The sequence below is a fragment of the Rhamphochromis longiceps genome, linkage group LG8 (assembly GCF_057381845.1).
Source record: "Rhamphochromis longiceps isolate RC_006_pf linkage group LG8, R_longiceps_female_GT1.1, whole genome shotgun sequence".
NCBI classification, from domain to species: Eukaryota; Metazoa; Chordata; class Actinopteri; order Cichliformes; family Cichlidae; genus Rhamphochromis; species Rhamphochromis longiceps.
This window is the reverse complement of record NC_140564.1, coordinates 5,691,753-5,706,068: the sequence shown is the minus strand read 5'-3', so window position 1 is coordinate 5,706,068 and position 14,316 is coordinate 5,691,753. Positions and strand designations below refer to the sequence as shown.

At 44.6% G+C, this 14,316-nt stretch overlaps 1 protein-coding gene across 1 annotated transcript; it reads left to right on the top strand.

Moving 5' to 3' along the window:
* Positions 1-81: 81 nt before the first annotated feature.
* LOC146662985 (leucine-rich repeat-containing protein 45-like) lies at positions 82-13,692 on the top strand. The gene is made up of 18 exons (XM_085415559.1): positions 82-233; positions 660-945; positions 1,383-1,444; positions 1,545-1,615; positions 2,151-2,329; positions 2,486-2,614; positions 2,706-2,818; positions 3,439-3,497; positions 3,598-3,675; positions 4,628-4,763; positions 5,741-5,818; positions 5,899-6,010; positions 6,088-6,158; positions 6,276-6,368; positions 7,305-7,397; positions 8,136-8,309; positions 12,364-12,511; positions 12,658-13,692. Exons 2-18 carry the CDS (start codon positions 717-719, stop codon positions 12,855-12,857), a joined length of 2,025 nt encoding a protein of 674 aa, XP_085271685.1. The 5' UTR covers positions 82-233; positions 660-716; the 3' UTR covers positions 12,858-13,692.
* The last annotated feature ends 624 nt before the right edge of the window (positions 13,693-14,316 follow it).

Genomic DNA, 14,316 nt, shown 5'->3' with positions numbered 1-14,316 from the left:
GTTGTTGACGATCTGTTTAAGCAGTATTATAGGCAGTCTTCGCCCATCCTCACACAGATCAGGCCTGATAAAAACCAACAAACAGTTAGATAAATAAAGATTTTTTCGAAACTACGTTGACCAAAATGCTTTGCGCCAAACACTTCCTAGTTACTCTGTGCCCTGGTTTCCTTCTTCTGTCAGCTGGTCGAGCTACGACAACAATAACTGTCAGGACGACAGTTTTGGTGGAGGTCTGTGTTTTTATCTTAACCTGTAATTATTATTTTGATCGCTAGTCACGACATCCGGTTTAAACGCCTCCTTACTTTGATCATCGGTTGAAGATTTGATTGTCCCGCGCGAGCCTCTGACTCGCGTGGAGATAGCTCCTCGCGTCACTTTCATTCAAAACTGGCTGCTCAGCGTGGCTCTGCCTGTTACAAGCTACCATGTAAAATACACGTCAGTCCGCTCTAAATGCACACAGCTGTGCGGGCTGGTCGCTGCAGTGGTTACAGTTGAGTCAGTGTCGTGTGATCGTCAATTCTTTCTTAAATTCAGCAAAAGCTCGGCGTTTTCGTTATTGATTAATGCGTTTATCTTTGATGCAAAGAAAATCAACAGCACATGTATAGATAGCAGCAGTAGCAACTTTTGTCTCTCCTTCTTTTCACCAGTTGGTCTGAGGACGGAAAGCTCTGCTCGTCAGATGATCAGGAGTCTGCAGAGCCTGGATGGAGGATTTCAGGCGGATATACCTCCGTCTGTGTAAGGAGGGAGGCGTGGAGCCTCAGGAGGGTGTTGTAGCTCAGCTCCAGGAGAGCAGGTCTGCTCAGGGCTCCAGACTGGACCTGAGTGGACAGAGCCTGTCTGCAGATACCTGCTCAGTGCTGGCTAAGGCCTTCCATAAGGATACTGTCTTTACTGAGGTGTCACTCAGTGACTGCATGCTCAGCGAGGAGGGTGCGTGAGGACAGTCTTTATGTAATGTGGAGAATTATACAGTATGTGCAAGTGTATGGTGCTCGTTGATGTCAACGATGCAGTGAGGTGGCCCTGCCCGAGTCACTCTGCTGCGGCACGTCTATTTAACGTACTTTAGTCAGTCTGATGATTGATAAAACTATCAGAGCGAGTGTGTTAGGCTACATATCACACAGATGCTGTCAACAAAGTCCTTTGGTTCTGATCCTGAACACATCTTCACATTTACAGAGTTTTCTCTGCTTGAATTAGAAGGATAAATGCAAGCAGTCTTTTTTAAATGCAACAAACAAACAGAGAAATGGAGCACATTCATATAGATCTCTTTTCTCATTAGCATAATAAACCACATTTGCTGCTCTGGTAAATATTGTGACTCAGGATGTGTTAGTCACTGTGCTGTGTGTGACTCTCAGGTGCCAGAGTGCTCCTCAGTGGACTGTTTGACAACACGACTGTCAAAGTCCTGGATCTGAAGGTACCAGCTCCCAAATTAGACTCTCCACACACGGTGACACTAGTTTGATCTTATTGCACAATGTCTGTGTGTCCTTAGGTTGTGTTTTTATCGTTCACAGGGGAATAACCTGAGATCATCAGGAGCTGAGGTGCTGGGACAGTTGTTGGCACAAAACAAGACGCTGCGCAGGTAAGACTCATGCTTTTCCTGTCTGTGTGCCATTTCATTTCTTTCCCTTATGGAGGTTAATAGTTGTGTAGCACCGGTTTACAACTACAGATCGTAAGCTGTCTTTTAACAGCGGGAGACCTGTGAAAGCCCACAGGCTGAGTGTAGAGACACGCAGACACTTTAGTGATCACACAGAATATTTAGTAGTTGAGTTAACCACACAAAAACCGCTGTAGTCACTTCTGTTTTTGGTGAGAAACACTCTGACACTTTGTATTTCACCACAAATGAGTTTCAATCAAACAACCAAGATGTGAACAAAAATATTGCATTTGTGGGAATTAAAGCGATTTTCAAACACCTGACATGAAAGTAAGAGCAGACAGCCTGTAGTGTGGGACATCATACTGAAAACAAAACAAACCCATCAGAGAGACAGCAGAAACGTGACCCAGTCGTATCACGCATTTCTGATCATTGCAGGAACCTGTCAGCACATAGTGTGAGCACTGAAGAGTGTCCCTAATTAACTGGCAGTGTTTGGTTTTTGCAGGCTGGTGCTGGAGTGGAATGCGTTGGGCGTGTGGGACGAAGCTTTCTCGCTCTTCTGCAGCGGTTTAGTTTCCAACTGCGCGCTGACGCAGCTGGACCTGCGCAACAATCAAATCAACCACCATGGAGCGTCGGCGCTCGCTCTGGCACTCAAACGCAACAGCACACTGGAAGTTCTAGGTGACTCTAACTGGTTAACGTCATGTACCGTGTTGTTCGGTAGAGAACAGCTTTTAAGAGCAGCCTCCGTCATATGGCAGCATCATAAGTTTAGGTTGTAGAGGCTGCTGTTGTCATCAGCACATGGTCCATGCTAACTCCTCTTACCTCTCTCAGATCTGAGGTGGAACAATATTGGTCTGCTGGGAGGCAGGTCCATGCTGGAGGCACTTCAGAACAACAAGAGCATAGTGCAGCTGGAGATGGCTGGGAACAACATTCCCAGTGACACGCTGAAAGCTCTCGGTAAGTCCTACCTGAGGTCGTAACGCTAGCAGTATGGCTTCGTTAGCGTTACTATAACATGGTCACGCTGAGAGCCATCTTTACCTTTCAGAGCAGGCCACAGGGCACAACTCAGACAGGCGGTCCACCCTGAGGGAGAGTCGCAGCCGCACACAGGTCCTCAGCAAGGAGATTCAAACACTGAAGGAGGAGAAGGGCCGGCAGGTAACCTCGCATTCCCGAACTGCAGACACCACAGGTCAGCCATTCACCTCCAAGAAACATTTCTCCCAGAGAAGCGATCAGAAGTCTACAACCTGTCTGAATACGGGACTTCTGATCCTCCCAGCACTTGCACCACCAGTAGGAAATCCCAGTGCATGCACTCTTGTAGCTATAGCCCACTGTGGTTACAGATCCACAGATCCACAGACCACAGGATGGATTCTGTAAAGGTTTATTTTCTGTGTAGTGATGCACCTTTATTTACTTTTCCAAAGAGACAAATGCAAACAGATCAATGTCAAAAAGCAATTTGCACTCGAGAGGTGAGTGCAGCTGTTTCTCATCACGTAGTGGACACACAGCCTAGTTCCAGCTCAGTGTCCATACCAAAGTGAATCCCATAAATAGCCAAGACACACATATCGGTACAAATCAGGTTAACGTTTGGACTAAGCTGATAACGGTGGAGCGAGGGTTGAGGGAGTCTGATATCTTCACGGTTGTCTACACAAATTTGTAACGTGTAGTCAGATATTTCTGTGAGTCATAATGAACCACAGTAATGTCCAGATAACCTACTCAGATTAAATACAGTTTTTTATTTCTAACTTTTGTTTCAGTTCCTGAGCCTGATGGAGACCATAGACAGGCAGAGGGACGAGATGGGGCGCTCCAGTAGGTGAGCGGTGACTCTGTGGCCATTGGCCAATAGCCTGGAAGATGGTGTGTGGGGACACCTGCATCCTCTTATGATTCTGTGACTTTCTCTCTGTCATCAGGTCAACCTCCAGTCAGATCGGCCAACTCCAGGAAGCTCTGAACGAGAGAAAGTCCGCTGTCAACTCTCTCACCGCAAAGTAATCGTTTCCTCCTCCATCAGTCCTCGTCCAGCAAACAGCTGTGTGAGAAGACAGCTGCTCGTATATGTGGCTGCTGCAGTCATACAAGAAGAAAGCACGAGGATCACTTTATATCAGGAGACTTGGCACTCAAAAAAATGCTGAAATCCACGGAGAGTTCTAAGCCCCTCCCCCAGTTAGCCAGTCGTGTCGTGCTGCCGCGTGTGAACAATAGGTTGTAATGCTGTCAAACTGTACGTGTGCCCAGCAGGTGTGGAGTAACGTGTCACAGGAAAGCTCTTCACATAAACTTTGTTACAGAGTCACAGAACGTTGTTTGTTTTTGACGTGTGGGTTTGAGTCCCACTGAGCACTGAAGTGATCGTTGTCCAAATAACTGCCTGGATTTCGTTTACAATCTAGCAGAAACGCAGGGTTCTGACTTACTTCAAGGTCACAGCTTTCAAATGCTGTGGATACATCTGGAAAAACACAGCACATGCAAAAATGCCCCCAGACATCTTGCAACTGAAGGATTTTTGCATGAAGCCACGGCCAAAAAAGTCAGCAAGCTGAGGAGAGCGGTGGACAGTTATGCAAAAGGCAGAGGAGTTATTTCTGCCAGCAGAGAACAAGAGAAACAAGAGGGAGTCCAGCCCTCCTCTCCTTCTAACCAACACCTTTATTATGAGCCACTCTGCAAACGCAGAAGCTCTGATGCGTTAGGACACTGGGATGATCGATGACGATTATGGTTTCCAGTATCCCAACATGATAGCAGTTCTTTGTTTGTCCTATTTTCATGACAGCGATGTCATTCTGAGGAAGTTTGCAGGAAAGTCTCGAGACTTGGCACAGACGTCAGTTTGGACAAAGGATTAGCTGATTCTTGTTTGGTAGTCAGAGATTAAAGATCGGTGTAACCGGGGCCTCAAACATGCGTTTAACAGCATCATCTGTTGTTGTGCAGGCTGCAGATGACAGAAGCTGCCCTCGCACTCTCTGAGCAGAAAAACCAAAACATGGGAGAGCTGCTGTCTCGACTGAAAGCTGAGAAAGAAGAACAGAGGGAACAACACAGCAAAGCGAGGAAGAAAGAGCACGAGGTACAGAGTGATGGCAGCTTTACCTTTCAATGGTAGGACACTCATAAACAAGCTGAAACACATGACCGGCATGTACATGCTACGTGGCCGATGAGCTCACAGAGTCAGCAGACATCATGCAGAACAGATGGTGTTATAGTGCTGCTGAAAGCCCAACAATGCCGTCAGCTTTCTTTTTTCGCAGTAATGTTCAGTGACCATAGAGACAAAAAGGAGGTTTGACACTGGTTTGTGAGGAATAATGGATCCAGTCCTGCTTTAAAAGTGGCTGCATGACCACATCACATAGAGACAATGGAGCCGAGAGCCTGAGGTGGAGAGAGTCAGCTGCTTCTGCTGGTGAGAATAAACAGTGATGATGTTTGCTGCTCACAAAACAGCAAGACAGTGGCTCCTCTTCCTAAGGTGGCTGAGGAGGACTGGCACAGACGGACATATCATTTGATTTGATTTGATTGAATCTTTATTTTGAACATGTTGAAAAAGTACAACAAAATAGAATTAAAAGAGACAAATGAACAAAGCAAAACAAAAGGAAAACGAGCAACCACAACTCCAAATAACGTTCATGTTCAAAAAGGAGCAGGAAGAAGCTTATTTAATCCCACCCCTCTCCCACTATCTAGTATCAATAGACTACAGAAATACCTCCTTGCATTATATGTCATGTGTATTTTTTTTATTCTTATTCTTTTATTTATATATATATATATATATATAAATAAAAGAATAAGAATAAAAAAAAATACACATGACATATAATGTGTGACGTGTGTGTGTGTGACGTGTGTGTGTGTGACGTGTGTGTGACGTGTGTGGCGTGCGTGTGCGTGTGTGTGTGTGACGTGTGTGTGTGCGTGTGTGACGTGTGTGTGTGTGTGACGTGTGTGTGTGACGTGTGTGTGTGCGTGTGTGACGTGTGTGTGTGTGTGTGTGTGTGTGTGTGTTACTGTCACCTCTTCTCCGTCCTTCTGTAGGACGCTGTACTGAGACAGGGAAAACTCCTCAGAGACATCCAGAGCCTGACAGACACCAACGGTCAGCTGAAGAATAACGTACGAGGCCTGTCTTTTCACATCATTTGCACTTTGGTATTTGCACTGTGAGCACTCTGGGATGACGGTGTGTGTGTTAGGTGGAGGAGATGGAGCGCAGGTGTAAGTCTCAGCAGCAGCTGATCTTTGAGCTGAAGCAGGAGCTGACCACCAGCACAGCTGAGCTCAAGCTGCGACTAGCACAGGCTGAAGGTAACGTTATCAGCTATGAACATATAAAGTCCTTTTGTAATGTGAACGGCAGCAGAGATTTCCTGTGTGTCTGACAGACCGTTTGGAATCAGAGAAGCGACGGTCCAAGCAAGCCCTGGATGACATGGACGGTCTCCGGCAGAAAGAGGTGTGCTGTTGGGTGGCACACAGCGCCACGTAGAGGAATCAAAATAAGAGCAAAATGTTTTAATAGATGGGGTCATTTTAACAACATCAGTTACTGAAAGTTTATGTTCCTGTGAAGGTGGAGCATATAAACCGACATCTGGAAGAAAGTGAGCGGGCCCTGCAGGATCGCATTTTCAAACTGGAGGGACAGCGGATACAACTGGAGGAGGTCCGAGCTCGCACCACTCTAACTGCAACGCAACATACAAGTATTTATGTTTACCACAATCAAAGGGATGCGTGTTACATCGCCCAAATCTGTGACGGAGGAACTTGGCATACCACATAAGATACACTCTTGTATCATCTGGCTTCATGGACAGATAGAGCTGGGTGTCATCTGCATAGCAGTGTAAATGTATGCTATGTCTTCTAATGATGCTGCCTAAGGGAAGCATGTATAATGTAAACAGAATTGGTCCTAGCACTGAACCCTGTGGAACTCCATAATTAACCTCAGTGTGTGAAGAGGACTCTCCATTTACATGCACAAACTGGAGTCTATTAGATAGATATGATACAAACCACTGCAGTGCAGTACCTGTAATACCTACAGCATGTTCTAATCGCTCTAATAGGATATTATGGTCGACAGTATCGAACGGATCCAAAACTGGAGTGTCTCTGATTTTGATCTGTCATATTGTGAATGGAAGATATATACATTACCTGAAGTAGTGACACATCCAGGGATGTACGAGCTTTAACACAGAGCCTGAATTTAATTTTGTTTCTTTACTATATTTAAGGTTCAGTGAGTCTCTGTTTATTTAAGGATTGAAGGGTCAACTTTCCCTAACTGTATATTCCAGACAGTTATTCAAATCCACAAGCAAACATCTCTTTGGCACCAGGGAATTTCCCAGTTATCAGGCCAAACTGAAGGTGACTGTAGAGAGCATGGGACACCTTGGTACTGCAGAGGACAATGATAAAACCACAGCTGCTGCACACAGTTTAATAAAACAGTTTCCCTGTAATCTGGGAGCATTTCTACAGAATGAATGACAGTGAAGTGGAACTCTTAATCCTACACCCAGAGTGGGAGTTAACGAATCACCCCGAATGTGTTTCTCATGATAATCTGTCGTCTCATCTGTTCCAGGAACTGAGTAAAGCTAAAGCAGCGTTTGTGGCAGAAAGGGCCCAGGCAGAGGAGGAGCTGGGAAGAGTGCGAGCCCAAGTGCGTTTGGAAGAGGTGAGTTCAAACTTTGGTCACTTACCGACTCACAACCTAAGTTTTCAAAGGTGGTGAGTGGAGAACGAGCATCTCCACTCCGGTGGCCGTACTTTTCTTTCCCCACCCACCACTTTGTCTTTGACTAGCAGGACGAGTCATTTACTCAGAGCTCTGAGGAAAAGCAGAGCGTGGCTGAACCCCACCGACCCAACTGTCATCATGCTGTCAGTGTGTGTGTGTGTGTGTGTGAGTGAATCTCTAAATCTAAATCATCCTTAAAATGACCTCAGTCCTTAAATTAATGAAAATGTTCTAAGCTGAGTAAAAACGTCTTTTTGCTTTGACCTGCAGTGACCCTGCAGTCACAGCATCAGGCAGAGACGAATGAATCATTGCTCCACGTGATCATTCCTCATGAATGGGTTAAATGCAAACTGCACCATATTTTATTTAATATATGAATATTTTGACGTACAGTGAGCACAAGCTCGCTGAAGTGGCAAAGACAAAGAAACCTGGGGAGGCAAACTGACTCCACAGGCTCCTCTGTAGAATAAACGCTCTCTCCTTTAGTTACACAGATTTGTTGGTTTATCACACAACTGATCAGAAAATCAATATGGGCAACGTATTGGGATTGCATCATATTGTAAGTTTCCCTAATGTTAAAAAGCACTGTCACCTGTAATAGCTGGACTCTAATACCTGAGAAAGACCCTCCACAGCATTTCCTTCTGTGTTGATTCCTCTGAGCAGCAGGAGCACGCGTCGTCCTTGGAGGAGAAGCTGCGCTCGGTGCGTTCATCCCTGCAGGAGGTCCAGCTGCACTGTTCCCAGCAGAAACAGACCATCTCTGAGCTGCAGGCCAAGAACAGCCAGCAGAGCATCGAGATGGACGGACTACGACGCAGGATAGAGGAGCTGCAGCAGGTCAGGATGCACCAGCTGCCTGTTGTACAAACACCACTCCCACTGTAGCTCCTGTATCTACAGCAGAGTTTGGGCCTAGAACAGGTTTCAGCTGCCACACCTCTAACTCCCACCAGCAGAGGTGGCTAAAGTACACACAGTGTTTCCATACTTGTGTTAAACGTTACTCAGTAACAGTGAAACAGTACAGGCTCTGAAACGTACTCAGAGTAGGACATTACTGCCAGATGCTTTTGTGGAGAGCTAACTGAAGCTCATGCTCTGTTATCATTACAATCAAATAATATTAGCACATAAAAGTAAAACCTCTGCCTCCACATCTAAACAGAGAAATGAGCACTAGAGGTGGGTCTTTATAATCGATTCATCGATTAAAATCGATTCTGGCTTGGATAACGTGATATCAATTCATTAAAATCCTGAATCAATTTTTAAATATAAATTTATTTTTGCCCGAAACGCCAGAATCTCAGGTTAAACCTCACAACATTTCAACCACCAAACAGCTAAAACAGTGAATGAGAGCAGGAACAGGCTTCTGCACAGAGACGTAAACGCGATGTGACTTTCTCACCGACGGCACGGTCGGGGCTGAAAGCCGACAGCTCGCTGATTCTGATGTTTCGGCGGGTCGAGCTTTGTGTTCACGCCCTTTTTGAGCTGATTCTAAAGCTGTTAGTTTGATCTCTCTCCAAACATTATTGACCGAACCAGCAGCAAAAGAAGATCCAAACTACGCTTCACATAAACGACAACAACTCGGACTTTTGCTGTTTTGCTTCCACCAGGATAAAATCTCACTTCATGCACAGCTCTCTCTCTCTCTCTCTCTGTCTGTAGTTTCCCGTCTAAAAAGCTGTTTTCTGCATTATTCGTTTGCTTATTGCACAAGTTGTTTACAGGCTGTTTTTTTTCCTTTTACTTACTTCCGACAAGAAAGCCTCATTTCTGCTCTTCCATGGGCTCCTGAACTTATTTAAAATTATGCAAAATTGCAAAACGCTCAGCTGTGTCTGTAATAAAACTGCTGTAACTTTGCTCTGCTTCACGTCAGCAGCATCAGGTCATGTTCATATAGGGCTGCTCAATTAATCGAATTTTAATCACGATTACGATCTGGGCTTTCAACGATCATTAAAAATGACTGAGCCGATTATTAGCCCCTCCCTCATTTATCCGCGACACCTTAAAGGCCGGTCCGTGAAAATATTGCATAAACCGTCCGTGGCGCAAAAAAGGTTGGAGACCGCTGATTAAGAGGACCCGAGGGAAGCCCGGAAAGCTAAGCAGAAGTTATTTGGAGAGGAGAGTGACTGCCGCTGGTTGAAAAGAGAGGTAAAAAAACTTCAGTGGTGTTGCACACTATGTTATATTATTTTTTAAAGTCATTGTTAACCCTTTAAAGCCAGTCAGAGCAGCACGCTCAGTGTTGTGTAACTATTTTTAAATCCCTGTAGAACCTGAACCGTGTAAGCTAGCGCAATAATTTGTTTTGCATATGAAAGCAGAGGAGTTGTACTTACATCTGATGCCATCAGCTTGTCCTCGGTCACGGTTTCCTTCCACATAAAGCTTTGCAAAAACTGCATAAAAAGCTCTTGCAGGAACAAAAACATAATATTCCAGAAACACGCTTTGCCGATCCGATCAGCTGTTCGTAACACTTCCCACAGTGAAACAGACGTCAGCGCGAACTATCGCATGTCCGCCATTTCCTGGCCGAAACCGGAAGTGACGTCATTTTCGCGGAAATTGTAGTTTTTTACTCGTAGGTCTTAAAAGCCTATACTGGTCATGTTTGACCTTTCTGAATAGTTGCTGGGATGCTTAGAACTTGAATTCCACAGCTGGAAATAGTTTATTTTGATGCACCTGCTGTTTTCTTTGCAAATTTGCATCATAGGATTGTTTTTTGTTTTTCCTGCAGTATATAAAAATTGGTGTATCTCCAAAATAAAACTATGAAGACACTCAAAATAAGTTTCCTGTTGTTGTAAACTATTTTTTGCAACTTTTTTGTATTTAAAGTTTTGAGGGATAAACCCTTAAATTTCTCCAAGTAGAAATATATGTAAAAAAAAAACAAAAACGATTTTCAATTTTTTTGTAGTTTATTGCACTTTTTTGCAATTAATGTAGTTACTATGGACTTAATGCATACATATTATTAAGATATGGGCTATAACAGTTGTATAGCAACTTGAAATGCTCCCACAAATGGCACTACAACATGTAAAAAAATAATATAAGCTCTGGCGGACTTGGTTCTATGGTAGGTCTTAAAGGGTTAAATAAATATCGTCAAATAATCGCGATCTCAATTTCAGTGAAAATAATCGTGATTATCATTTTTGCCATAATCGAGCAGCCCTATGTTCATATGTTGATTAATGGTTTTCTTTCGTTTTTGATCTACTGCAGAATATTTTACGGTCATCGGCTATAAAAAACCAGGCCAGGAAAATCTCCTTCATGCTTTTCTGTGTTTTATCCTCAGTCACTTTGACACAAAGGCCTCTGCTGTGATGCTCACACCTTTGATAAAGTCTCACAAGTGTCAGCTTTCTTTTGATAGATATAAAAACATGGAAATGTACTGATGCATGACCTGGATTATAATATTTCTGACTGTCTGAGGCAAAATTTCCCCGATTCCAATAGAATAGAATTGAATCAAATCGTGGATCGAATCGATTCTAGAAATCAGTGATGATACCCAGCCCTAACGAGTCCAGTCGGGGTCAAAGACTGGCAGTACTGGCTCCATGTTGCTGTTGTGAGCTGCAGCAGGTCTTCTTTGTCTGCAGGCTGTGATCAGCTGACCTGTGCCGCTGCTGCTCTGAGGTTTACTGCTCTTTGATTTGATCTAACACAAGCTATCTTGACTGATTTGCTCTGCCTTCATGCACACTCCTCTGCTGCAGTGCTAGCTTGATGCTGAAGCACTGCAACCACCATGTTTGGACATCTACACCAAAATTGCCATTCTGGACCATTGCACCTACTTTAATACCCGAGCATAGCTCCATAAATGATACATCAATGTTATGATTTTGTCTCCTTCATTTCTTTGTAGGCAGTAAACCTCGGTGATGCTAGATATACAGCTAGCTTGTGTCAACAGGAAACCAGAAGACAGGAGCAGCCCTGAAAGCACAGCTACCATAGTGTTGGCTGCATACAGCCAAGCATCTGTGCAGGCTGGTGACTGATGTAGCAGACCGAACCAAAGGCCACATATAGGGGTGTTGAACTCCAGGCATCGAGGGCTGGTGTCCTGCAGGTTTTAGATCTCACCCTGGGTCAACACGCCTGAATCTAATGATGAGTTCATTACCAGGCCTCTGGAGAACCTCTGGACATGTTGAGGTCATTTAGCCATTTAAATCAGCTGTGTTGGATCGAGGACGCATCTAAAAGCTGCAGGACACCGGCCCTCGAGGCCTGGAGTTCGAGACCCCTGCTCCACACAGAAAGGCCCGGCCAGGAGGTGGAATCGAACTCTGTGAGGCAGCAGCGCTAACCACTGCACCACCGTGCTTATGAATGAATGAAAGTAACCTATCAGCAAAGTGCTACTTATATTCATTCATGAGTCCGTTTCAGAGGCATGTGGTCTGTAAACACTGTGACGTGGACCTCCAGTGACACTGTGAGGAAGCCTGCAGGAACTTTTGTCCTGTAACAGTAAACAGTCTGCCTTCTTTCATCTGAACAGCATTGTCTAAAGTAGGGAAGCTCCTGACTCGCAGTGGAGCTGAAAATAAAGAAAAGATTTCTGACTGATTCCTTGTCCTGAATCCAGAATGCAGCACCAAGAGCTGTGGAAGAGAAGTTGTTTCCACACATAGAAAGAATTTTTTCATTGGCTTTGAATTGTTCTAAAATTTAAATAAAATCTAAAAAGAGAAATAACTGAAATTGAATTGAATTAAAGATGTTGGAGCAGGGACAAATCTGTACACTGACTCGAACAGTTACTGTCAGAGCCTGAAACGCTGAAGTAAATTGGCCTAATCTGAAGTGATAAATGAGGGGTGCTGTGCTCTTACAGGAGCTGTGCTGCAAAGACCAGGAGAAGGTGGCTGAGGTGAGCCGGGTGAGGGTGGAGCTGCAGGAGCAGATTGGACATCTCCAGGCAGAGAGGACGGCACAGGGAGCACTTAAAGAAAAGATCAGCGCTCTGGAAAGAGAGCTTAAAGGTTCGCCGTCCGCTTTTGTTCCGGTTACTTTTAAACTTTACATAAACTTTGCGTCTTTGTGCCAGGACTGTCTGGAAGCAACAGTGTGACTTGATTCTGTGCTGCTCTCTTTCATGCTGTTCTCTCTCCGGTTTGCCCTCTTGTAGTGCTGAGTAGTAACCACAGGGAGGCTCTTCTGGACAAAGAGAGCGAGATGTCTTCCATGTTGGAGAAGCTGCGGCTGAAGGAGGCAGAGATCCATAGGATTAGGGAGGATGAGGCCAACAGAGCCAGCTATTTGCAGAGTGCCGTCCTCTCGTACATTCACGGTTCTCCTCTGGGACACCACAGCAGCCTCCAGAAATGAGCCAGCAGGGCCTCTCTCAGGGCTCCCGCACTGGGCAGGACCAGGCATAGCTCCACAGAGCTGAAGAATATTCTGACGTGGACGATCAGTGCTCAGCAAATAATAACCATACCTAACATAATGTTAAAAATGACAAATCTCATCAGGACGTGCTCAGTTCAATGGTGTGCTACTTTCTTTTTTTATTGCTACTTTTAATAAATACACAGCGCACTTTAAGTGCCAACACTTTCCACACGTTCCAGTGAGTGTAGTAGAAAGCAACAAGGTTTTCACATGATGAAAAATAAGAATCGGCTGTGCATTTGTAAAAGGAACTATGGCTTCACTGAATGATGGAGCGAATGGATTTACAGTGGCTGAGGGGAAGAAGAGAGAGCTGTCTGAATAAATACCGATTTCAAAAACTTCTAACAGTCCAGAGGCTGCAAGGCAGCCATCAAACATCTGCAGATGTTTCACAGTCACACAGCTGTTCACACACATCCAGCACATGGTGACTATGACCTTCCACATGTGAAGGTCAGCGCTGCTGAAGGAGTCCTGTGATCAGAACCTGGTCTTGTGTCATAAATTTCCATTTTTATGTCCTTCGCTCACACAGTACACGTGATAAACTGTACTTAGCTTTCACTGCAAGCCAGCGTCATTTCTGCCACATTTATCCAGTTTGAGTAAACGTACATGTTTACAGTCAAAATGATATTTGGTTCAGATATGCCTTAATATTGTATACTACAGAGTAGACACTGATGCAGAGCAGGACACCTGCTGTTTTTACATTTTATAATGAAAGTCCAAATAAAGCTGTTGTGTTTCAGGTCTGCTATCAGTGACAAACCAGCGTTGCGTTGTTTTGTGTTAATGCATTGTGCTTGATCTGGATTATTCTAACAGATAAGGTTACAGTAGTGATGGTGTGGCGTGTTGTTGGGGTGGGGATGCATGAGGTCACTAGTATTGAAACTGCAGCCAAAGATCATTAACTGCCAAGATGGTTCAGGCACAAGCTTGTGGAGCTTTAACGTAAAGCTGCTGCGCTGCTGAAATTCGTATCCAGGGGATCGGGTCCTTTAAGATTTCTTTTTAATGCGTTGAAACTTTCATCAATTGAAAGTTTCCACTTTCAACAAGGAAACTTGTTCAAGACAAATTTCTTTTGGATCGAGTATATCGAATATGATCGATTCTAAACGTTTCCACAATCTGGCGATTAAGTGCGTTTCTGAATATGTCTGAAGGCAGCGAACACACAACAACTTGTGCGTCTCACGAGGCTTAGCTCGGGACCGTCCGACGGGTTAAACTAAATATCGTTGTGCTCAGTCACGTGGATCGCCCTGTACTAGCTGTCTTTATAACTTAACGTTGTCGATGTAACGTAAGCAGCATCGCTGGTAGCATGTAGCGATGGCGGAAGTGATCGGAGCGAGCCATCTCTTCGTCTACTGGCGTTCTT